This window comes from Idiotropiscis lumnitzeri, chromosome 3 (genome assembly GCF_059441095.1).
Source record: "Idiotropiscis lumnitzeri isolate Australia: NSW breed Sydney's pygmy pipehorse chromosome 3, RoL_Ilum_1.0, whole genome shotgun sequence".
NCBI classification, from domain to species: domain Eukaryota; kingdom Metazoa; phylum Chordata; class Actinopteri; order Syngnathiformes; family Syngnathidae; genus Idiotropiscis; species Idiotropiscis lumnitzeri.
In genome coordinates, this window is record NC_142393.1 from 21,102,213 (window position 1) to 21,127,660 (window position 25,448).

General features: G+C 40.5%; 4 protein-coding genes and 1 non-coding gene across 6 annotated transcripts in view; 2 read left to right on the top strand and 3 right to left on the bottom strand.

Moving 5' to 3' along the window:
- Window positions 1-34: 34 nt before the first annotated feature.
- On the bottom strand, window positions 35-5,711 carry wdr12 (WD repeat domain 12). Of its 2 annotated transcripts, XM_088291128.1 has the most exons (13): window positions 5,515-5,711; window positions 5,225-5,319; window positions 4,543-4,637; window positions 4,354-4,460; window positions 4,168-4,283; window positions 2,912-3,066; window positions 2,795-2,840; window positions 2,622-2,707; window positions 2,394-2,534; window positions 2,203-2,308; window positions 1,995-2,127; window positions 356-428; window positions 35-252 (listed from the first exon to the last, which is right to left on the bottom strand). In XM_088291128.1, the coding sequence occupies exons 1-13, from the start codon at window positions 5,553-5,555 to the stop codon at window positions 175-177; spliced, it is 1,272 nt and encodes a 423-aa protein (XP_088147254.1). In that variant the 5' UTR covers window positions 5,556-5,711; the 3' UTR covers window positions 35-174. The 2 variants fall into 2 exon arrangements, with proteins under 2 accessions (XP_088147254.1, XP_088147255.1); XM_088291129.1 differs by lacking the exon at window positions 1,995-2,127.
- Window positions 5,712-7,580: 1,869 nt separating this feature from the next.
- On the bottom strand, window positions 7,581-13,695 carry nop58 (NOP58 ribonucleoprotein homolog (yeast)). Its single transcript, XM_088291127.1, has 14 exons — window positions 13,467-13,695; window positions 12,972-13,048; window positions 11,480-11,532; window positions 11,100-11,224; window positions 10,890-11,026; window positions 10,626-10,690; window positions 10,116-10,396; window positions 9,793-9,919; window positions 9,439-9,602; window positions 9,235-9,369; window positions 8,473-8,534; window positions 8,207-8,367; window positions 8,007-8,125; window positions 7,581-7,936 (listed from the first exon to the last, which is right to left on the bottom strand). The coding sequence occupies exons 1-14, from the start codon at window positions 13,509-13,511 to the stop codon at window positions 7,886-7,888; spliced, it is 1,602 nt and encodes a 533-aa protein (XP_088147253.1). The 5' UTR covers window positions 13,512-13,695; the 3' UTR covers window positions 7,581-7,885.
- Window positions 9,987-10,071, bottom strand: LOC148340331 (small nucleolar RNA SNORD11B). The gene has a single exon (XR_015842720.1). It is a non-coding gene; the product is annotated as a small nucleolar RNA SNORD11B (small nucleolar RNA).
- Window positions 13,696-14,466: 771 nt separating the features above from the next.
- Window positions 14,467-18,978, top strand: nufip1 (nuclear FMR1 interacting protein 1). Its single transcript, XM_088290974.1, has 10 exons — window positions 14,467-14,823; window positions 14,997-15,067; window positions 16,241-16,345; window positions 16,433-16,495; window positions 16,568-16,644; window positions 16,718-16,810; window positions 16,907-17,076; window positions 17,259-17,399; window positions 17,504-17,748; window positions 18,070-18,978. Exons 1-10 carry the CDS (start codon window positions 14,580-14,582, stop codon window positions 18,742-18,744), a joined length of 1,884 nt encoding a protein of 627 aa, XP_088147100.1. The 5' UTR covers window positions 14,467-14,579; the 3' UTR covers window positions 18,745-18,978.
- Window positions 18,979-19,674: 696 nt separating this feature from the next.
- LOC148340333 (cilia and flagella-associated protein 47-like) overlaps window positions 19,675-25,448 on the top strand; it is a 38,333-nt gene continuing 32,559 nt past the window's right edge. The window contains exons 1-10 of the mRNA XM_088291258.1: window positions 19,675-19,818; window positions 20,596-20,753; window positions 20,852-20,967; window positions 21,602-21,740; window positions 21,962-22,046; window positions 22,137-22,277; window positions 22,346-22,515; window positions 22,869-22,969; window positions 23,642-23,871; window positions 24,589-24,799. Of these exons, the coding sequence (XP_088147384.1) occupies window positions 19,675-19,818; window positions 20,596-20,753; window positions 20,852-20,967; window positions 21,602-21,740; window positions 21,962-22,046; window positions 22,137-22,277; window positions 22,346-22,515; window positions 22,869-22,969; window positions 23,642-23,871; window positions 24,589-24,799 (1,495 nt within the window). The remainder of the gene's footprint in view (window positions 19,819-20,595; window positions 20,754-20,851; window positions 20,968-21,601; window positions 21,741-21,961; window positions 22,047-22,136; window positions 22,278-22,345; window positions 22,516-22,868; window positions 22,970-23,641; window positions 23,872-24,588; window positions 24,800-25,448) is intronic.

The window sequence follows — 25,448 nt, forward strand, 5'->3', positions numbered from 1 at the left end:
AATTCAATCCTTGGTTTAAATAAAGAGACAACACTTGGGAGATCCATTTATGCTTGTTCGGGAAATTACATAGATGGCAACATTCCCACCGGAAATGTGTAACAAATAAAAGACAAGAGTCACAAAAAGGCTTTTGCACAGGATAAGATTCCATTGACAGGATCACTGTTGCAACTACGCTCCTGCGTCAGTCGGACAAGGTGAGTAATTGTAGGTGTACAATTTGTTATCAGCTCCCCCACTTAACATCAGCTGAAAAGAGAAACACAAGAGTATAAAAACAAGGGAGGAAAAAAAAATAGATTAATTTTCTCTCTCTACATTTTCTAAATATGCACATCATTGATGACCTTACCCCACTTTCTGTCCAGTCCACACAGAACACTTTATCTTTATGGGCTGCCAGGTCATACAGAGGCGCTTTACAGCTACAAGATACAATGGCAACAATTAAATCCACACTCGAATTCCACCTATAGAATGTATGAGCACATTGTAACCCACCCGGCATCATCCAATTAATTATCGACAGCATATCATACAGGACAGGTCCAAATAACGCAAAAATTATCAAACTTATACAGAGGCTTTTTATTTGGTGGTACGCATCTTGGAAAAGTGTTTTTGAACTCCGCATTTAGTAATGCTGCACACCAGACAATGCGGTCCAATACGACTCAAGTGGACCATCACGAAAAGAAGCCTAGTTGGCACGTATTCTACACACACCATGCAATTGAGAATCACACATTTGCTGATTACTATTTGGTCACATCAGGTTTTTGAGATTTTTTTTTTTAATTTTTTTTATTTAGACCTATACAAGGCTTGAAACAACATTTTTTCAAGGAGCATTCAATCAATGATGTCATTTGAGAAGAAACTTTGTCATATTGAGGAGGAAATATTTGCAGTTTAATCCCTCTGACCTGAAATAAGGGCTCAATAAAAAAAAAAACTGACAATATAACAGGTAAGTTGTAGAGATGCAGCCATTGAATATTTTAGTACTGAGTATCTTACTGAAAATTCTATTGAATAATAAAATATATTAAGATTAAATATATTTTTATTTTATAAAAGAGAAAATGAAACATTGTACTTACTAACAAACGATTAATTGGCTTCTTATACACAACTTCACATTGTGCAATGCTGAAAACTACTTTGTTGTGTAGCAACACTTTCTGTAGGGCAAATGGCTGAAAAGGGACCTAGAGCGCGTTGGGGGAGTGAGGGCATTTCGCTCTGTCACAATATTAGTCAATGACTAGGAACAAATCATGTCGCCATCTAAGGCATGTCGCACTACGCGGAAAAACAACCAGAAAATTCGGACACATCAGGCTTTCTGTGTTGTGGGCGTGCAACGTCCTCTACGCCAGATCGGTAAAGGGCTACTGTTATGTCAGTAAGGAACATTAACATATATGTCACTGATTTTTGGAACATTCATTTCTACTGTATTTTGGGTCCTGTGCAGTTTTACACTAGGTGTCTTCAGCAAAAAGTAATGTCTGTGTTATTACATGCTGCAGAAGTAGCCTTGTGTTTTAATCTGGAATGCTCCCACACTTCTGTCATCTTCCCGTGGAATCAACCAAATAGCTTCACTTCTGCATCTGACTTTCTGTGTGCGTGTGCAGTTTTGCTTTTAAATGTGTCCATATGGGACGCAATGTACAAATTCTGACCCACAAACTGCGATGCAAGACAGCTACAATATTTCAGAAAAAAAATGTTGAATCTAAATCTTAATTCATAAATAATAGTAAATATATTATTAGAATACATATATTATTGTCATTCTTGTTATTATTATTATGAAAACTTGATTCCAGAGAAATCAGATAACCATCTATTTACAAAAGTTTACTTGCATCTCAGTAAAAATGGGTAAACCTGGTATTAGTAAAACTGAAGGATGTGGAGTGATTGTGAAGAGAGAAAAATGGTGACCCCCAAAATAATAGAATAATTTCATTAATTCGAACCTTCTGGTGTCCCACAGTTTGACCAGGTTGTCCAGGGACCCGGAAATCAACTGGTGCTCATGTGACGGTGCCCACTTGACAGCGGTGACCCAGCCAGTGTGAGAGGTCAGTGAGAGCAGCACCAGTGAGCCATCTAAAGGAGGCAAAGACGGAGGAGTTTGTACAGGATGTGGAGATCCTTCTAACTTCCAAGAAAAGGTGGTAATACCTTTGGTGCGTGGGTCCCACAGCCTGATGTGTCTGTCAGTGCTGCCGGACGCCAACCGCCGACACAAAGGCGAGTAGGAAATGCTGTTGAACACTTTACTCCCCGTCTGTGAATTAGTTTCAGAGATCAATTGCATGACCTACTTGAAGTTTGAGACAGCACCCCAGGATATCTCAAATCGATTTATCTACCAGGGTTGTCTTCATCAATCCGGTCTCCACATCCCACAAACGGATCGTGTGGTCCCAGGATGCACTGCAAGCCTCCTCGCTGTCACGCCACAGAACCGAGGATATGGCCTCGTTGTGCCCAGACAACGTCATAAGGGGTGTCTGTGCAGCAACAGAGGAATATGTAAAGCCCACGTCAGCTTCGGCAAAACAATGAGCTCCACCAAATTCTGAAGACTTTATACTTACCCGAGTAAGGCCCATCTGCTGGGTCTTCTGTTTCTTCCTTGGCCTGTCAGCGGGCTCCTCAACCTCATCCGGCTCATCAGAGGGAACTGGAAAAGCAAGCAAATATTGCAGCATGAAATCCATTTTCTGCACTACTCTAGTTGATTTAGTAATCACTCTTGAGAGTAACATACCCGCTGACCATATCTTCAACATTTTGTCCCAGGACCCACTGCAGAACTGAATGAAAACAGAGAGGATTAAAACATGATTCAGTTTTTTCCACACTATTCTTGCAACCCGGGGTGTACCTTTGTACCCGTGGGGTCTGTGGCAACCGTGTCAACGCTCCCCGTGTGACCCCGGCAGCAGTGCCTGGCCACCACATTGTTCTTCTCAGAGTTCCACTCCCACAAGAGGATGGTTTGGTCAAGCGAGGCGGTCAGAAGCAAAGAAGTCAGGCCATCTGCAACATTTTTTTTTACTCACTTAGCATCATCAATACAGCAACAATTGTTCTTCTAAAATGTTTCACATGAGTTTAACAAGGTTGTTACCGGTAATACTTCAGTAAAAATATTTCTTCAGTGCAACACACTCGCAAATTAAATACAAAAATATCGGACTGGCATTACACATTAATGGAAAATCATTGACGCCCGAGGCGTTGTGCGAACACATTCCCCATTCACTTACACAAACACTTTTGTCAAAAAACTAAAAGCAACCCTACCAATTTTTGTCTCAAATCAAAAGTCAACGTACGATCAAAGTAAGATAATTAAAGAAAAACTAATTTACTTTAGTTTGCTGCGGTCAAATATGTTTTAAAAACGTATATGCTGCTGGTAAATCAATAGATTAATTGGATACAAACTGGTGGGAAACAACAAAATGTGCAGATATTCATGTGGTCCATTTCGGCTTGCCATCCTCACGTTCCACTCTGTAATATCTGTGACACTGAGTGTGTGTGGCTCTAAACGGTCAGGCCTGATCCAGTGAGTGACATGGGAGTCAACGAGTCATAGTGTAGAGCTGGTTGTTGGGAGCTGGCTAACTGTTAGCCAGTCTGCTTTGTGAACGGCTGAGCATCACTTGTGGCCGTAGGCGCTTGTGTATAAATGTTCTGATTTGCGTGTTTATCTTGTTTGTTCAAAAAGTGATCGAAAATGCATTGGCGTTGCTGTATATTTGTGGCCCCTTTTTAAAATTAATTTGAAATAGCTGTGGCTAGTCAGCTTTGTTTATGGTAAGTTTATGTTGCGTTAAGTTCCGCTTTACAGTAGACAAAATGCACATTATCTGTTTTAAATGTGAAATGGGACAAAACTTTGGACATTCTCTGTCTATTAAAGATTGTTTCCTCCTGGTTGCCATCACAGTGCAAACTTGTTTTCTTCACAAGTATGCAGTGACAGTCTGGGTGAAAAAATGGTCACTGTGAAACTTTGAAAAACAGATGACTTTTTTTGCAATGGAATTACTACTACATTAATTGTATCAGCGCTACAATTCTGTAGTATATCAATGCACAACTCTCTGAAAAAAAATCTACCCTCCTCACCCCTCTTAACCCAGGCGACATCTTTCACAACATCCGTGTGTCCAACCACTTTTGTCATAGCCTTTCCCTCTAAGGACCAGATACTGGAGGTCTTGTCATAAGACCCGGTCAGGATCCTGCCAAAATAAAAGACAAAAATGATAACTCGTTTACAACGTTGTTGAAAAAGTGCATCCATCATCTTACCACTCAGCATCTGCATCTACAGAACTAATCCAGTCATCATGCATCATACATTCCTCTGGTTGTGGAGCTGTGATCCGCTCCACATACTCAATCTCCACAACATCTTCCTGCAACACAATCACATCACTAAACATTAAGGCTTGAACTAAATGAATGGAGTCCATATTAAGCACTGCAGGAGAGCCATACCGTTGATATTCCTTCTGTTTCCATGTGATTGAGCAGTGACGTTCGGAGGAATTGGCCCCTGACCAGGAAGTCAAAGTCCACTTTGGTATGAGATTCTGTGGGGTTGAAAACGAACATATTTAAAAACAATTTAAAAATATGCTTCTGGGTCAGTATCACCATAAACATTTGGTATCCCGATCAGAATCATTCAGTCATCATGAAAATGTAGGAGAATAATCAAACTCTGAGGTCATATTATAGGTGACCAAACACTCACACTTGAACCACTACCTTGAAGCATTTTCTTCAGATTATACAATTTTTTTTGGTTGTTTTTGCATTGGATGTTCGTGATTTTGGCATGCCCTCACACTGCTGTGCTATCTACAGTATGTGGACTATGTGGTTCAATGATACTAAAGCAATTTTATATAGTTTCTTGTCCAAAAATTGTTAATTGATAACAGAAAGGTGTATTTTGATCATTTTTATGCCATTCTCCAGCCAATCATATAATTGTCTCCTCAATCATCATTATAGGTTACCTTCCACTTTAAGAATTTTGCCGTTTGCGGTTATTAAAAAAAAAAAAGCATAATATTTACTTGAGGGGGGGGTCAACAATAAGTTCAAACTTTCTTTGGATGAAGAATGTTTAAATGACAAATGCAATAGTGTTTAGAATCAAGACTTATCAAACCATTCTTGGCCTCCAGCAGCTTGTTGATGACATTGCTGAGATCTTGGACTTCCGAACTGGCTGGGATGGAGAATGGAACATCATCTACAATATACCTGCAACAAGACATTTTGTTAGACACAAGACACGCGATAAAGCAAGCATTAAGAAAAGCAGTAGCAGATCGTTGTGACGTTAGTACGGATTTCTCACCAAATCTTTTATTTACTGTACATTACCGTAAGCTACACAAACTTAGCTATCAGGCGAGAAAGGAGATTTGAATCCTAAGTTTCGGTTTGTACTCTTACCTTGGGTTTTCTGTGTAAAACCTCGCTTGTAACTGCGACATTATTAAAATGTGTCAGTGACCCGCTTAACGAACAGAAACTAATAAGTAAGGACGCCAAACGTTTTTGTTAATAACATGTTCCGGACTGAACGTGCCGCAGTCGTGCCATGTGGTAGCAGCAAGGAAAAGCAATAGATCTCAGAGCGACCGATGCGCGACCGCGTTACTTACCTACGTAGGCGCTGACCTCGAAATGCATTGTGGGAAATTACATGGCACTGGACTCAAGTTTTAAGCATCAGTGGATAACGTTTTTTTTTTTGTCCCCATGAGAATACTTTTCATATTTTATTGTTCATTTGATCATAGATCGTGGATTTGCAACACCATGAACGCCTTATTTAGCATCCACCCCCTTTATTGTGTGCCTTAAAATCAGGCCTATTTTCATTCTCAGGAAGGATATTATTTGCAATTTAAAAGTCAATAGAAAAATACTTTTTTGTTGTTTTTTTAGACCAAATGTAAGTATCTACAAACATAAATATATTTCATTTCTTTTTCAATCGAGTCCCAAATATCTATCTATATAGCTATCTCTCGCGGAGGGGAAAATGTTCTCATTGTGGATGTGACGTCATCACTCTTGGAGGAACGGAGAGGACAGTGAGGCAGGTGTAATCTATCGTACTGCCTTTTTCGGTTTTAGGAGCTCAACCTGTATACTATACTTAAAAAAAATCATCATGTTGGGCTATGATGAAACCAAACTACATCAAAAAGTATTAAAAAATACACTGGTCACACAGGCACAGACAGTGTGTTGTGGTGGCCTATAATTTTCTTAGCTGGTAAATTTTTTTGTTGTGGTCAATGATTTTCTTTGCTGAAATATGCTTTGTAGCTTCATTCTACGCCTTTTCGGTTGGCTTGTTTTCTTGAAAAACACTATTGACTATATCTATCTACTTCGTGGACTATACATCTAATCAAAAATGTATGTGGATCAAGTTTGTTTTATTTTGTGCAAACTCAAGACAATTTTTTCGGTGCAGTTTCGAAATCATTGGCCAGTACAAATATTTGGAAATATTACACTTAGTTTAAAAGTGGTTCGGCAAAAACAGAGCCAGATTTGACAGTCTAACCGTTTCAACTTCCAATTTGGATTTAGAAACACATGGGAATATGGCAACCTTGAGTTTGACACCTGTGTCAGAGTGGCAAGACATTTGCAGGTTTCTCTTGGGCATGTTCTGCAACTTTGAGCTTTCTTTATAAAACATTGTATTTTATTTTTAACACCTCGCTTGAAAAAGAATGTTATTTGTTGAATATATGTTTGACGTCTACTTTCTATATCTGGTGCTATCAAAACTTTGTGCTACCAGGATCATTTTTCAAGACCACTGTCATTTTTTAATTCCCCCCCAAAGTCATTTTCCCCATCCCCTCTAAATATGTAGATTTTGTGTGACAGACAATGCACATTACCCTGAACACCATCTCCAATGTGAAACATAGCAGCATCAGGTTGTGAGAAATGCCTTGCCCTCTTCAGTTGGGATGAGACAGCTAGACTAAGCTAAATAAAAGTCCGTCGCGAACAAATACATGTTGAACAAATACATGTTGGAGTCTGCAGAAGCCTGGAGCTGAGGTTCACCTACCAGACAACTATCTCACACAAACTGCCCAGCCAGAGCTATACTCTACTTGGACACACAAGTGAAAATGTTCCCATCTGCTGAGCACAAGCATGCCAATGTTAGTCAGAAGTCCCTTTGAGTTTCTAAATTCAAATTGACAATTGCTAAAAAAGTTAGTCCTATTCAGCAATTGATGTACCTAATACACACATTGTGCTTCATGTCTTGTCAGTTCCAAAAATCGCAAGAAATGTGTTGCCTCCACAATCATCAAATGCGTGCTTGCCAGGACGAAGGGGGGGGATTAAAAAAATGTACGAGATCGGATAACAAAGCAGCAATATCGTGGTGTCCAATAGAAAGGCATCATTACCATGTCTGAGGATATCTCACATTCATTTCCACGTATTGCACGAAAGCAGGACAAAAGACGGCCTTACTGCAATATATTTATTGCATTTTCAGTCTTCTGATTTGTGTCTCCGTCTGCACCGTAATGGATTTGTATCTGATACAGATGTTCAAATACATTTGAAATTTTTAAATGATGGTCAATAAAACTATTTATATGGAACTGTCTGAGTCTGGGAAAATCTAAGTGAGACAAAGCATTTGCAGTCACAAATGAGACGATGTTTGTTACAAAGTTATCATCATGGACAAAATACAGCTGTTTGACCCGTGAAAGAAAAAGAAAACCGTGTAAATAAAAAGAAAAAAAATATATAAAAATTGTTCATTTCAGGCTTTCTCTTCCTTAATCTTTTTCTTCTTTTTCTTTTTCTCTGTTGGCTAGAGATAAAAACATGTGATTATTAAAAATCCACCCAACTGAAAAAGCAATGCTGAAGGCAAGTTGTACCTCTGACACTAGAACACTCTCTTCCTCCACTTTTGGCTCGACAACATCAGCTTTCTTCTTTTTCTTCTTTTTCTTGGGGGTCTCTTCAGTAGCAGCTGCAGACGTTTCGTCTACTTCCTCTGTAAGACAATTGAAATTCAGATTCAAATAAAACACACAACTATTTGGTCACAATGCATTTTACTCCTAACTCCACCCACCTGAGGCTTCTGCTGCGACTGATCCCTTTTTGGGCTTCTTGGCTTTCACCACAGACGTTGAAGGCTCCTCTTCCGCCTTCTCCTCTATCTCTTCAAACTTCCTCTTCTTTGAAGTGGAGGGGATCAAAGAATCCCCGGACGGATCATATAGTCTCACTTCACTGTTTGGGGGTGAGTGGACGAACGGTTGTCAGAGGTTTACATTGTTTATGGTTGTATTGTGTGGAGGAAATGTGGAAAGTGTTGTTGATGGCCACATGATTTACCTCTTGTGCATATATTTGTCTGCCTGGGCTATGGATTTTCCCGTTCCACTGATCCTTCGAATCTGAAGAATATCAGAGCCGTTAAAATGTATGCACCTTAAACATGACAACAAAATTAAGAGCCAAAGCTTAAAACATTCGGCACTTGCAAAGTCACAGATTTACAACGAAATTAGTAGTTAAAAGGGAAGTCAAGTAAAAATATATACATATACATTTACAATTAACTGGTCTCGGCACCCCACCATTCTGATTAATACTGCATTTGTGGAAAATGATTTAAGCAGCAAGATCAGACATGCAAGAGCAATCGGCAAAATAGTCGCCACCTAAGATGGATAAAAACTGTTGGATTTTACTTCTTAATTGATATTTCACAAATGTGTATAGATTATTGATGCTGCATAGGACACATTGTAAAGATTTTTTTAACTTGACTTTGACGCTGTCATTTTTAATCCTGATCCAAAATATAGTCTGGATAAAAGGGAACAAAATATACTAAGACTATCATAAAAACAAAAAATGAGCAGATCTGTTGGATTTAGATAACCACTACGTTAATTTAAAATTTGAGCACTATGCTACAGTATTTAAATGATGGTCATGAGGAGAGCAAAATATTCTTTAAGAGTTAGTTGGTGTAAAACATTTGTGAACGACTGCTCTAGTTGGAGGACGCCAGCAAAACAATTAAGAAACCCGGGCCAACGGAAACAAATCCTGCTTGACCGAGGTAAAATAGGGGATGTTTCAACGTACCCCTGTCTCCTCTAAGTGTCGTAACCTGGCCTCAAGTTTGGCTCGGTTCTCCACACCCATTTCTGCGTTTGTGTCTTCTCCAAGGGCATCGTAGCGGACGGCAAGGGAAGTTTTGGCTGCTAACATTCTGGATATCTGGACAAAAATCACATTTGTTTCAAGCCCACATATTTTAATGGTTCTGGGAGTTTACTGTGAATGTACCTTGCCCTTGTTCTTGGCAGTGGTCTGGCCCACAAGAGAGGCGTGGTAGATGAGACCGTACTTGGGCGTGTCCTTGCGGGTCTTGAGTGCTCGGAACAGTGCCTTTTCTGCCCCCAGAATCTGAACTGTTGAGGCTGGGTGCTTTGCCAGATTCAATAGCGAACCTGGGTCACAAAAAGATTAAGTGAGCGAACCGTCTGCCTCTTGAGCCAAACCTCTCGAGTCACACTAATTTGAAAGCTCAGAAGAGGTAGTGACTTAAAAACATCAGAAATGTTTCAGTTCAAATTGACGTAGCGTCGTGATCGTCAGTGCTCGAGCTTGCGTTAGTGCAGAAATTCTAACGCGTCTCACCGGCATGCGAGATGAGACGAGCGCCAACCAACTCGCCCACCATCACTGTCAGATTAGGGGCGATTGCCATCATGCGGTTCTTGAGGTAGTCGTACAGCTGCGTGCGGTACTCCGAAATTTCTATCACCTGCACAGAAAGGGAGACTTTCTTTCAGGAAACGAAACAGGAAGTGGCTGTCAAGAACAAAGCCGAGAGACCATTCAGATGAGGTAGTGACTAAAAAAACCCACATAATTGCTTCTGGAGGAAGACGTTTGTCGTTATCATCACCAAGGCCACCTACAACCTTCCAACTATCCAAATATTGCTGTGCAACGCATACCTGTTCACAAAGGTGCCGGATGTTACTGATGTCCTGCTCTGAGACTTCGGTTCCCATGGAGATCTCGGCTGCCAGCTTCACCTCAGCCTCGATTTCCTCAGGGAGCAGGTCCGATAGGTCGCTGCCGGCCACGTTGGTGCGGTCGCCAATTTTGGAGACTGTCTTACAGTAGGCCAAATTGTCAGTGATGACCTTGCCCAGCTCGGGGAAGTGCCAGCCGTACCACTCTCTGCAGCGCATGATGTAATTGTTCAGCTCCTTGTCCAGGTCGTCCAACAGAGCTGCGGCGAGCCCGAAAAACAACATGAACATGTTGCCTTTTCACAACAGTACTTTTTTTTAAGCAAAGCTAGTACTACATAGTGTGGACCCTAAAACATTGAGCGCTCTTGGGATCACACAATTCGGATCTCAGATAGAGCAAATGATTCATTCTGTGCATGTTTTGACACGTATTTGCCTTTTGTGGCATTTCTGCAACAAAGGGTGAGTCAAGACTACCAAACTTACAGATAGCCTGCACGATCATGGTGTCCACCTTGTCAGGACTGAACTTCAACTTGTAGCGGGACAGACTGGAAAAACATGCAAACAAACATTTACAAATATGCTGAGGAAGAGCATATGTCAAAACATATTTTTGGGCTTTCCCTAGAGGTGCTGCCTCAGTGGTAGTGACGAATGCTGAGGAAAATCTACAGAGTGCTTCAGACAGCAACGTGTAATCATAGACAGCAGTTGACAAGATGAGACTAAAAGCGCATCGACGCCTACCTGTGAGCCAAGCCTAAGGACATGGCGCTCATCTCCCGGGGTGGAAGTCCCGAGATGAGGCCCTCAATCTGGGTCCTGATGCACCTCATGAGTTCAGCAACAGCAGGGCTGTGGATGCAACTAAGGTCCAGCTTTTCCTAAAAAAAATTGTCAAATGTCATTGTTACCAACAACATTGCAATTAATCAATAAGGTGGGTCAGTTACTTACTTTTATGACACCACCTAGTTTTGCATCACTGATGGCCAGCTGCTCATGAGCCTCCTTAGCAACCATCTTCTTCAGCACCTTCTTCAAACTTTTACTAATTTTACCCTCAACAAGGGCAGTGGCAGCTGAGTGGAAGAAATAAACAAGACTGCATTAATATAAAAGATCCACAGGATTCTGGAAAATACAAACAGTCTGGTCATCAACTCTTTGACTTTACAGTAAACGCTAGTACACTACACATGAAAAATTTGCAGTTTGTGGTCTCAGGGGTAGTGACGAGCAGGATATACTTCACCTTTGACTCAGCAACAATACAATGCAACACGGACCATATAAGTAACATACTTTGGCTGTGGAGAACAGGATGTGTCAATTACCTGCCAATGCCTCAGTCGTGTCCTGGAACTTCTCAAAGTGCTTTAATTTTACACTGAAAAATAATAATTGATTATTAACAAAACAATCAGCATAAACATGAAGTTCAACAACTTATAATTGATTAAAAAAAATGTTAAGATAAACAGCGTTCGAAGTTAACTTTGAAAACTGCTTGCCCATAGGACAAGTGCCACTAAAATTTGCCTTGCCCGAGTGGCCAAATTACTTGCCCAACTTGGGCAAGTGACAATTTTTTTTCTCTTGCCCGAAGATTAAATTACCTTGCCCTGAGTGACAAAGTGTCTAATTACAAATTGCATGAATTATTTGTTCGGACAGTTCCTGCCTAGAAAGAATTAAAAATACGTTACAATCATAAGCTTATATAAAAATGTATCATGTATTAACACATTAATTAGGTGTCTGCTGACCCAGGATTATGTTATTCCTTCATGAGTTCTATGTTGCAGACGTTGCAGGCATTAAGAAACAGTCAATGAAGCATATGTCCGTAAGGAGCTGGCAGGTAGAACTGGTCCTGTGAAAGCTAGACTAAGAATAAAACGTTTATGGTTGTAAAATGTGTGCCACAAATGTTAATAAACATATCATCTGATAAGCATAAATTAATCTTGTTTTCATCATCAACCATGAAACCCTACTCACAACAGCATGTATCATCCCGTGCAGTTATTGAAAATGTTAATTGTAGTTTTAATAATTAACAAATCTGCATGTTAAATTGGGAAAATGATATTACAGCAATTCAGATTATCAATTTTAAGTCCAGGAGAGCCTATTAATTAAGTAATCACATGAGTAAATTATGAGTGTGGGAAATTTGTGTATTCCTTTAAGACCAGTGCCTGTGGTGCTGCCTCCATAAGTTTCACAGCATAAACAGAACACAGTCACTGACACTATGTCAGGTCACATCCTGGAGCTAATGAATTAACAGCCAATAATCAAATATTACTCACTTCCTTACTCACAACTGAATTGTCTACTTAAAAATATTCGAGCTATTTTAGTCATGTCAGAGGAATCCGAAATGTTGGGATTTGAACGAACTCGTCGCCACTTGTAAACATGCGCAGAAAGATGCGCAGAAGGTAAGAAAACTTCCGGCTGTCAATTTTCGGAGTTTTTGTTGTCTTTTTCAAAATTCAAATGAGGATGCAACTACAGCCAGTTCCAATACTGCGGGATTTATTGACGTTCACTTTAACTCGACATTCACTGAACTAACTGATCCCCGTAGCGCCCGCCCATTGCCCCCCCCATTAAAATCAGTGACAGCCGTACCGTGACTTAGAAATGACCTGACTTATGAGTTTAGACATCCAAGCCATTACTGGGTTATTTCTTTCCCAATTTTTTTTGGTGGTGTAGCATGAGATGTTTGTATTGCAATTGATACGTTTTAGTTTACTAATGGTTGGGAAACATCAAGTTCGACTTCCCCAGCAAACAAATACAATATTTACTCACATTTTGTTTGCCTTTTCAGGAGTCTCAAACTCCTTGTACAAACTGTCGACTTGCTGCAGTTTAGATTCATCAAGAACCTGATGGGGGAGAGCAGACTGGTTAAGAATCATTATGCACACATCTTAATAAGTTGTTATTAAAAAAATACCCAGAGAAAATACCCCACGTCTCTGCGGAAAAAGAAAATAACGTCGAAATCATAACTACAGTTATTACGATAAATTGTAGTTCGGCCACGTGAGCCAACACACGTGGTTGTGAGGCCTTCCGACAGCCTGCCGGAAACTTTTACCAAGTACTATGTCACACATTCGAGTACAGAACGCCAATTACAGTTGCACAGTATGCTGTATTGAACTAAATAAGAATCAGATATAATCGTTTACATATTAAAAGGCGCAATCGAAGCTACACAAGACCTCAGCAGCTAGCGAAATTGCTAACGTAAGCTAACCCACGTTGCTGAAAATGGAAAAGGAGGGTTTGATGACGTACTTTAAAGATGGCAAAGCCTGCCGCGGTCTCAAACAGGACGAGCATTTTTACAACAAGCGGGGGTCGCTCCTTGTTTTTGAAAGCCTGGGTTCTCTTCAAGCGATTTCCATCCAACTTTGGTGCCGCTCCGCGACAGCGTCCCTTGACTGTATAACGCACACCACGTTTTGCCGCAGCTTCTTTGGGTAAAAAAAAACGACACGCGTGGGGAAATTCATTATGTTACTGCCCTCTGTAGGACAAAATGGTAACTGAACGACGATGAGTACGTTCTTGTACTTCCGCCAATTTCTCGTAAAAATACATTTACAACACGTGTATTGTTACCATGGTTGCTGTTTGTTTTTATTTTAGGTATTTTTTCACTGACAGTCAACCTTTTTTATTGACAACATATATCATACCAAAATTGCGATTTTGTATTATATATCAACGATGCCAATGAATAGCAATTATTGATCTTTATTTTTTTATTTGTAATTATATCAAGAGACTTGGAAACTATTATATAATAATGTGAAAATATTAATATTTTTCCGCAATGTAATCCTGTATTTTGTTTCGCACGTATATGGTTTTCAAGGTCGAAATGCGGCTCTAATGGGACAGTCATAAAACAAATGAGTCACTGACAGTCAACCTATTTAGCCGTATTTTGTGTAAATAACGAGAATGAGAAGACAAAACTCTCCATAGGTGACAAAAACATATTTTTTAAAAACGTATTTACATCGTTCACAACTGCACCTAAAAACAAAGCAATATTCAATTACTGGTGATCATGGCCTTTTTATTTATCTTTAGTGAGTTAAAACATGTTGCATTTTTTCAAATTCAGAGTAACATATATTGATATTTAGCTTACGTGATATTACGGAAATATTGTACTGTTTTAGTCAATGTTTTCAAGTACTTTATTCCGTTTCAAAAGGTTAAGTGGAAAAACGGATCTACCAGTAGATGGCGGTAGCGCTTCTTAATGTTCATAGCCAACCGCCACAAACCAAACAAAGAAGATTGAAGCAAAACAAGCACATGTGATTGTAGGGAAAAACGTGGACAGATACGTTTATTTTTCTTTTAACCCCGAGACTAAGACTTCGGGTGTGCAATATGGATAATCTTAGCTCGTATCCTCCACCTAACTTCGACTGTCCTCCTCTAAACTCCATCCAAATGTCAAGCCCGCAGCCGTCTGGCTCAAGAAGCGGTTTCCACCCCAGTATGTGGACTTGGAACGACTCACCGATCGAACCCGAGCCCAGCCGGGCCTACGGCGGCCAAGCGAACTGGAACTACCGACCAGGGTCAAGAGCGGTTTCACACTCAGGAAATTATGGATCTCAATATTCACACGGTGAGTGCCAACCTTAATAAGCGTGATTTTCAGATGATAAAACGTACTTGATCATTGTACAAGTCAGGTAGCCTGTCTGTGCATATGTTTAGTCAATTATAATAAGACCTCAAGGTTTAACTAATCTCCTACATTTCCATGATGACCAAGTGATTGTCTCTTAAATTGTTCAGGTCGTGAATGGTATCACGCTGGACAACAAAATTGGAGTAATTACGGACCAGCAAGCAACCGTGGGAGAAAGGTAAGTGTGACCATGTTTTTTTTTTAAACTATTTTTTTTGCCGCAGCTTTCCATTCTTTTTGGGGAAATCTTCCCTTTTACAGGGGAGATTTTTTTTCAAGGAGCCCTTCATAATATAATTGCCAAATGATCATAACTACAATGTGCACTAGTGTGCCATTGCACCCTGGTTGGAACCACTACAGCAGGGGTGCTCACACTTTTTCAGCATGCGAGCTGCTCATAAAATGACCAAGGCAAAATGATCTACCTACTATAAAAATGCAAATTTATATATATATATATATATCGAGAGAGAGAGAGAGGATTTTTTTGTACAATGTATGTAGATGTAGCCAATCTCTGTGGCGGCTTTCGCTTTTCAAGTAAGTTGTCTGAAAAATGACTGCTGTCCTGACAACTGGCGTTTTAATTCCTTCACCCTTTCTCTTCCTCAGCTCGCTTTTCGGCGGAAAGTCGGTATCATATTTTCCATGAACAGTCCGAAAATCCCGCTCCATATTTCCCTTCTTTGGTATTGCGATGGTAGACTGGCAGATGAGGCAAACGCACTTCAAAAATGTCATCGTGAAAAACAACTCCTCCTCCCATTCTGTATTAAAGTGATACGATTTTGTCTTCTTACTTGGTCCAGCACCCCCACTCATGTTTATACCCCCCTTGAGTTCAAGAGAATAAAACAAGGGCTTAAAATTGGAGGTAACCAACTCGCTAGCTTGTTAGTTGTGCTGCACTTAGCACCGATGTTTGCGCATGCGAAGTGACCTATGTGTCACAAAAAAAAAATCAGGTGTCATCTGACTGGGTGCCCTGTATCAATCACATGACGGATAATGATTGGCTGACGTCTATTTATCGACTGGTCGATCGCGATCAACGTAATGAGCACCCCTGCACTACAGTACATATTATTCCACAGTGCAAATTATATACTGCACAATATTTTTTCCCCAAATCTATACTGTGCCCCCCCTCATAGGAGCATAGTTTGGGAGATTCTTTCCCCCGCTCTCTTCCCTGTGTTTCTCTTTTTCATCTAAGAATGTAAGCGCCACCTGACATTGTAACCTCAATGTGTACATGCCATTCCCTGGTCTGGGGGGCGGGACTCGAGTTTTCTCAAAAGGGTGCTGTCCTATTTTGAATCTGAAAAACCTGCCTTTTATCTTTTAGCGTCAAAACATGAAAGAACTCCATTTTGTGCAATTTTGTGACACATGTGACAGAGGATTCAAAGACCATGAGAAGTATGAGGAACATGTTGCTCAACATGTCAAGGTAATATTTTTATTCCGGTCCCCGATTTTTTTCCTGCTTTACACCAGCAGATTGCTGTTTTTTAATCCCTACTCTCCTACCTCACAGTGTTGTGTCCCAGATTGCAGCTTCATGGCACACGAAAAAATAGTCAACATTCACTGGAATAATGTAATACACCACAACACTTGATCCTCTGTTATGTTGTGTCATTTGCGACTAATATAGCATGCTCTTTTGCAGACCCATGCACCGGGAAAGAAGAGAATTAAGCTGGACACTGCTGAAGAGATTGCTAAATGGAGAGAGGAGAGGCGCAAGTCTGTACTCACACGGATGCCGGCAAATTTTGAGTTGGTAGTCAATGACATGAGCTTTGACTCTTCTTTCCAGGAACTATCCAACTTTACAGAATGCTGAGAACAAGAGAAAACTGATGCAAGAACGGGAGAAGACGGGAGCAGTTCTGGAGACAGCTCAATTTGGGTAGTCAACTCTAAAACATCTTAACCAATTTCCAGATATTGCAATGCTGTTAAACTATTTCAAGGTTTTGAACATCTTTTATGCTATGTTTTAAAGGCGCATGAGAGGCAGAGGTCGGCGTGGGAGAGGTCGTCAGAGGTTCCAGAGGCAACATCCCCAAGGTCTGCATCCATCTGACGCTGGCCCTGCAGCAGAGAGACCGCCACCCCTCACCCAGCCTGGCCAGAATGGAGATCCACTGGGAGTGTTGGCCAAAAGTGACATTGGTGAATGCTACACAATGACTCAATTCCCCTGCCTTTTGTATGTTTGTTTAGAAAAATACAAGGGACGAGGGCCTTGAAAAAAGTATCGTATGTTAATCGCAATTGTAATATTGAGGAATAAATATCAGAATTGGATTGTTTTTCAGACTTTAATTAGAATTTTCCCCACATCTTCTCATTAGAGTCCGACAAAGATGATGCAGACGCTGACTCCACGACCGCTCACCTTGTTGTGGCTCCGAAACAGATGAGCTCTGCACTGGGGTCTCTTGTGGCAAACTATGGTTCCATGAGCGAGAGTGAAACTGATGAAGGAGCACACGGTGAGTTGAACTATTTTTCCTTTTTTCCATTACCGTGATTTTGGTGTGTTTCCCTACTCAGTGTGATAATTTTATCATCATTTAACATTTCTCTTTGTTTTCAGACGCGACAATACAAAGAGCCAAAGAATTGCTCCAAGAAAACAAGGAATTGCTTGACCAGAACAACGGACCAAACATGTACACCAAAACCTCAACACAAGACATGTATTCTTCCAAAGTGTCATGTCCTTTGTCCACCTTGAACACATCAAATAACCGAAGAGGACAAGGGAGAAGAGGAGGAAGGCGAGGTCGCCGTGGTTACCATGATATGCCGCAGAAAAGTCGGCCCACTTTGCTTGAGATGGTGAGGATTTACAATCTACATAGATTGTACTGTCTGATACGCATCCAGCCGCAAATTTTCATCCACACTTCGGGCAAGTGGTGTTAGGCATACAGACAAGTGATTCTCAAAGTTAGGATTTAACGCAATGACTGAATTAATATGCATAGTTACAGTCGCTTATTTATTTTTTAAAATCCAGTACAGTATATTTGCTACGTCTAGTTATGTTATGTTTAGCTTATAAGTACAATGCCTTTGCATTTTGGCTGGAGAAAACGCACGCAAACAGTATATTTATTTTTGAGAGAATGGTGAGCCTGTTTTTGTTGTTTTGTTCAGCTACTTGCCCCTGATATCCGCCATGAGAGAAACGTCCTCCTGCAGTGTGTTCGCTACGTCGTCCAAAACAACTTCTTTGGGCTAGAGAGCAAAACTCAACTCCAGCTGGGGATTGACCGGTCGCAACCTGGTGGAAGTTCAGACCTGGAAGTCAGGAACGGAAGCGGGACTTTGTCTTATTCTCTTGTTGGTAGCAAGAGATGTTCTGTTGAAGGTGGGACGTCAAGTCACAAAGCCACCACACGTCCAGAAATATGCAAGGAGGAAAACATGGAGATTGATCCAGCTAATGCGACGACCAAAATCACAGTTGAGCACTGCTCCACACAGAATAGCCTGGCCCAGGGACCACTTGGTGAGCAAGCTGGCTCTGCACTACCTGATGTCAAAGCTCTACCTGGTTCACCAGGCAACCAATCTGGTACAGCCTGTGACCAATTAGGCTGTGGTTTATCATGTCCAGAATCCGTCTGTGAACCAACAGGTGACCATGGCGTCAATGCTACGGTGCCAAGTGATTGTCTAAGGGATTCTATTGCTAATGGCAAACAGGTTGCAGAGGATAAGGAAGAAACGGCAACCACTTACCGCTTTAGCCATGATTCAATGGTACCTTGTGAAAGTACATCGACCAATAATATTTATGATGATGAAATATGGGAAACTCCAAACTGATTTCTGTTGTTTCGAAAGTCCCTGTATTATTATTTTTTTAATTATTCTTGCAAAGTAAATGTAATGATACAACACTTTGTCAAGTACATTGATCAAAAATACTTTTTTTTTTCAGCAATAAATGAAAGAATAATTTTCCAACTTTTTTCCCATTTACATTGTATTTCTATTTAAGTACAGTAACATTTGTTTCCTTATTTCATGAGCACTTTTGGTATAAAGTTGTGAAGTAACCACCGCTGTCTGCATTTAATTTTGGAAGAGGTAAAATATATTTTACATGGCCATTTTCCACCAGTGGTTCCCATCAATTTTTGATGTATACAAACTAGATACAGTATTTTTTATGGTAACAGACATCTACTTAAGTGCATTAATGAAATAGTAGTACCGTGTTCATCCCATTACAGGCTGCCTTCATTTTTTTTTTCAAGGTAACAAAATAACTTTGCCTGCATTATACTACTTTGTTACTACCACTAGTTGCGTTCAATTTCGCAATTTAGAAACAAGACACCATGTTTTATTGTACTGAATTTGAAAGCTGCAAAAGGTTAGTGAGTCATTTCCATGGCAACAAGTCTAGCGTCTGAACCCTGTCAAGGTAACGACTTCCAAGATACGTAAAGGTATGCCGGTATGGTTCATACCTCTTCGGAACAAGAAATTTTACTCACGTTCTACACTTGACTAGACACTTTACAGAAGATTTGACTATTTAAAAGACAGCTTAAACGTCACGCGTTACACGGACTGCTGCGTAACAACATTTCGTTGTCTGTCAACGCGTGTTCTATTTGATCTTTTACGCGAATGATGTTACCATAGCAACGGATGACCGGACGAAAAATCAAATACTAAGTCGATATCTCTAAAAAATACGAAAAACATAGATGACTTTTGTTGGGCGCTTTAGATAAGTAGTAAAGGATGGCCAAGAGTTGTATTCACGTTGACCCACCGTTCGTCGAATTCAAAGATGTGCAACTGGGCAATGTCTACAAAACTGTCATCACAGCCACCAATGTTGGAAGAATCACGAGGGAAATATTCTTTGAAAGCCCCAAGTTAAAGGTAAAGTATGTTGCCATTTTGTCACTGTCTGAAATAGCACAGGTTTATCAATACACCGGTATAATTAGCTTCCATTATCCCGATTTTTTTTCACTTAGCAATAAAACGCTCCAATTTGTCATGTGCAATATTGTTTTCAGTCTGCAGTGTAATACATTGAGAATTGTACAAACATTTCGCACGACAAGCATTGGGGAATCTAATGACAGTTGCACGAAAAAGTAGGCGAACCCTTTTGAATTACTTGGATTTCTGCAAAACAAAATGCAATCCAGAAAGTGATCTGATCCTTATCCAAGTCCCAAAAGTAGAATGTTTTCTTAGACACTCACCACACAAACATTTCTACAATAGGGCTGTTTCATGTTATTGAACATAATATGTAAACGTCAACGTTTGGCTATACAAGCTTGAACTGGGATATGAATGGGCCTTAAATGGGTTCCAGCTGCGAAACTATAAGTGAACCAAGTAGCCACACTCGTGTTTACTGATTTCAGGTTCCATCTGGTTTTGCTGCTCCCTGCGAACAACTCAATTTTGATTTCTATCTGTCCGCACAATAGTTTGCAAGTCCGACTTTTAGCCAATGCTTTTTGGACAGCAACGGCTTCCCCTGTTGTGTCCTCCGATGACCCGTTGCAACCAACGCTTCAACCAATCGATGCAGAAATCCAGTTCATTCTAGAGGCTCATCATACTTTTTCTTTCAACTGTATGTGCGATTGAGTGAATGGATTTGTCTTTTCCTTCTCTTCTTTTCTTGTTTTCTCACAGGTGTTTAAGTTCTCAGCGCCCAGATCGGCTAAGAATGTGGCGCCTGGTTTGTCTGTGAGTGGTTTACTGGAGTTCACTCCGGCGGAAGAGGAGGAGGTCACAGATAACATTTATGTTCATATAGATGCAACGGAAGCCATTGAAGTCCCACTGCAGATGTATGAAAGCATTAAATATGAAGAAACAAAGTCTTTAGTCAAAGGTGTGTGAAGAGTTTGTATTTGTTTAATTTCTTTTTATGAATGTGTTAATTTAGTTCTCCTCGGGCTTGCTCACTATCCATGGACTCAGAATTGGACTTCGGCTTTCTTCCCGCCAGCGGTCAGATCATCAGCAGATGTATTCCTATCACCAATCGAGGAACAGCCTCAGGTAAGTCAAGTTGGTCATTTTTGCCAAATCATTTCAGGTGTTTCTTTCTGAAAATCTAAAGCAGTTATTCGTATCAAGATTAATTCATTTCATTTTGGGATGAAGCTGTAACATAAAATGAGTGTGAATACTTTCCGGATGCATTGTCTTACTTCTGCAAAAAACAATTAATACTGCTGGTGTTTACTGAGCCGCTTAGTTGCGAAACTCATTAGTAACTATATTGTACGGCCCTCAGTAGCTAAGGCGCACACAGCAGAAGTACTTTGTCAGCTGGAATTGAAGCATTAAAATCAGGCTACAGAAACTGTCTGTTATTATAAAGTAAAGTGCTGTGGAGCATTTTTAAATTTTAAAAATGTTACACGCTGGAACAGATTAATAGTGTGTACATTAATTTCATTAGTGACAGTTTATTTGAGATACGTTTTGATTTAGAAGCGTGGACACGGAATGAATAAAATCGGAAGGCCCCTGTTTATAACACTGTTACAAAAAAGTAATTGCTAACTAACCGAGAAGTTTATTATTGAAGCAAAGTAAACTGCCAATTGCTTAGGAAAATTTTACCCAGGAGTTTAATAGAATATGCACAGTTTTAGTTTGATCTAAAGTTCATGCATGGTGCTTTAAGGTGTGTTCCAGGTACTGCACAGTGGCGATTCTTTGGTCCGACTTTCTCCTTGCAGTGGCGTTGTCGCGGCTGGCGCCAGCAGACGGTTGAAAGTTGAACTGCATGCTGACAAGCCGAGACAAGTTGATGAAAAGGCCCTGTAAGATTGTTTTCATTACATTTGATCTCAAACGTACATGGTAAATGCACTTGAGCATGTTTCTTTCTTGGATTTTTAATTAATGATATTCCGTGGAAATATTTGTTGTAATTTTTGTCTTTACTCTTGTTACGACAGCATCAATGGCAAGATATAACCTTTGGTGGAGGTAAAATGTTTTTACTAATTCTACTTTGTACATGTCATGACTACCTTAACAGAATCAGGCTTCAGAGTTGCTCCACTGTGGTTCTCAGGATCAGAGCGCAAGTGGTTGAACAGCATCTTGAGATCTTGGACTTGCAGGTACTGCAGCCATTTTTTGTCACCACTGTGCAACACAACTCAATGTCTTTACAATAATAAAGTAAATGTGCATTTAATTTGATTCCACAGGGTGCTCCCCTGTCCCGACTCTGCTTCGGACCTGTCTACTTTGGGACGTCACGTGTGGAGCGTGTGGTCTTGACAAACAATGGGCCCCAAGCATGCGACTGGGTCTGCTTACTTGAGGGTTCTGCTGCCGGGACCGAAAGTGTAAGTGATCATTGCGTAACTGGATCCAGTATTGGAACGAATGTGATGATGATGATGCTGCCTTGTAGGGAGCAAACCTTGACAAGAGCACAGATGTCTCTCTGCTGGCCAAAATGCAGCGGTGCAGCCCAGCCCCCCGCTGCCCATGTCCGGTAGTGGAATGTATTCCGAACCAAGGCCGACTGGGACCAAATAAGAAAACTATTGTGGCAGTACGCTTCAGCCCCATTTTCCACAGGTAACTCTAAAATTGTGTGTTTGTAAAAATAGTATTAAAGAAATGAATGTGATATGTTTCAACAAGTTGACAGCCATTTCAGTATGTTAAATGTGTTAAACTGGTGCCATGAGATACAAGTGACCCCATTTAGCAGTTTGTCGGACGATTATATGCCTTGAGTTGCAAGCAAAACTTTCAGATGTGAGTTCTGTATGTTGGCAACTCACTTCACAACAAACAGCAGTTTGGCAGATTGAATTAGTGAACAGATGTAGTTGCTTATTGGCAGAATAAAATTACAAAATATTTATAAAAAAAAGTTAAGGCACCAATGTATTGGTACTCATAAATCGCTAAATTACCGCCCTCAGATTACAAGTGAAGCCTCCATGCCAAGCCAGTCGGCATGACTACTGTCTTTTTCTGCACCTGGACTCAGTTCGAAGCAAACATGGCTTCACTCACCGAAATGGTATTCACAAACGCACACACTTTTTTTTCTTTGACATTTTCCTTAATTGCACAGTGACAAAATTGAAAGCACCGGTAAAGTGGAAATCTGTGAAGTTTTATACTGTAATTTGACACATATCCAGAATTTATTTGGACACATTCTAATTGTCGTTGCTGGTGTATAGAAATTCCCATCATCGTATTACCTTAATTCAGTGCTTCTCAATTATTTTCTGTTACGCCCACCCCCCCCCCCCCCCAAGCAAGAAGAAAACAATTCACCCCCCCTCTCTCCCCCGCAACTATAGATAATAGCATTTTCACTCGCTGCGCACAATGGGCAAGGAGAGCGCCCCTGCCAACTGCTGGAGTGGATGTGCAATTATACTTTATTGTAGTAAGGTGGAAAAAAAGATTGTTCCCCATGTTCACACACGCCTCCCTCAGCATCGCACCCCATCCCCAGGGGGGTCCGCCCCACTATTTGACAAGCACTGACTTAATTAGAAAATATTATTTGGGAGATAAAAGAAACTACTTGTTTTTAAATTTTGGTTTTGCCTCACAGTTTTGAGGTTCACATTGATTTGTCTCTTCTGTTTTTCCTACACTTGCGGAGATTGAGAATTAGCTTCAACCGAGTGAAAAACGTATTAAATGCAATAATATTCTTTCACTTGTCCCTTGTCAGGCAACAGCACTGTCGAATTGGCTGTTACGGGCACTGGGTTGCCTGTGGCTCTGCTTCCAAGTCCCTCCAGTAGATTTGACTTTTCCTCCTGTGTGGTGGGCCAACGCGGGGAACACCTTTGCGTGCTGCACAATCTCTGTCCGCATATTCCTATCCACTTCCGCTTCCGGAAGCTGGCGCATTTTGGCGCTCAGCCCTCGACCGGCACGATCGCTCCTGGACTATGTCAGGTAACACTGGCACTCACGGTATTCAATGTTTCCCAACCTTTACAGACGTTTTCATATTGTTTGAAAATTATAGGCACCTGGGTACTCAGGTATATATACTGAAATAGCGATTGTTTTGTTTCAAATTAATCATTTAATCACTAGTAAATTTACAAAATCAGTGTGAAATGTAGTCATTTTTTTAAAAGGAAAAGCACATTCACGCACTTTTTCTGTAATATTAATAGCAACAGATTCATGATGTGTTTTCTGCCATCCACTAGATCAGGCGTGGGCAAACTACAGCCCGGGGGCCACATGCCTGCCCGTTAAACGCATTAATCCGGCCCGCCGAACTTGAAAAAAATTAAATGAATAAACCCTGTTAATGTTTTATTTTCTAAAAAATGTGGTGTGTTAAAGACATATATTTTGTTGTAATGCTTTTGTTCACTTTCATTTAAAATTAAATGTATTTTCTCCGATGAGGTGAGGTTACCAAAACACTCCATCCATCTACTCCTGTCAAATTTTAGAACCCATTGTGGGCCACCAATCAAAAAGTTTGCCCACCCCTGCACTAGATGATCCTCTAATTGTCAGTTAATGTCACTTGCATGAATAGAAGAAAAAAAATTCTGACCAATTTGGTAAAAAAAAAAAAAACAACGTCCCTGTACACGGAAGCCCATCTGTGCAATGCATTTGGGAAAATTGTGTTGTCTCTTGCTTCCTCAGGAAATAGTTTTGTATTTCAACGCACGGCAGCCGGGCAAGTTCCAAATGTGCCAGAAACTTGATGTTTTGGGCTATGTCGCGCGCCGGAAGGCTAATGACACCAGTGAGGATGATGCTGAACTAAGGCTTGGCAGCTTTTACACCATCTCACTGAACGTATCAGCCATCTGCAAAATTGAGATGACACCTCCTTCACCTAAATTAAATCCTGGTAAATATTACAAACTCTTCTAATGCTCGAGTTAATTTGACAAAGTCAACTAGAACATTCAGTGCAGACTGTCGTCAACCCCGTAGATTGGCTATTGCGATGACATAAGAGAGTGGTTCTCAAATTATGATGCATGACCTGCAATTTGAGGGATCGTAAATGAATTATTATCTATCCAGCTGCAGAATCCATTATATTATGTGCTGTCGAGCTGTACAGGTGAAGTGAGGCAACTGCAGAAAAATATTTGTGGTTTGGAAATAAATACCTCGGATCCAAAGTTTCCAACCGTGGATGAGTCATAGCTTCTGCAATTTCATAGCAATTAACTCAATGATGGTCTTCCACCGTGTTCATTTTTTGCCATGCACAAAACGATGTGAAAATGATTTTGCGCCTGTTGTCTCTTTTCATTTGGGCAGTTAAACTAGCTAGTTTACTGTTTTAAAAATAGTCACCTTAGGGATAACAAACGTCAATATTTATTAGTTAATTTAGTTCATTTCTATGAAGCAGGTCATGAATATTTAGTTTGTAAAGTAATTTCCATGGCATTTAGTGGTGCATTTATGAGTAGTTATTTTTAATTGGCATACGGATTTTGAGGGGGGCTTGGAAAAATGACTGTAATGGCTCCCTGGACCCCCAA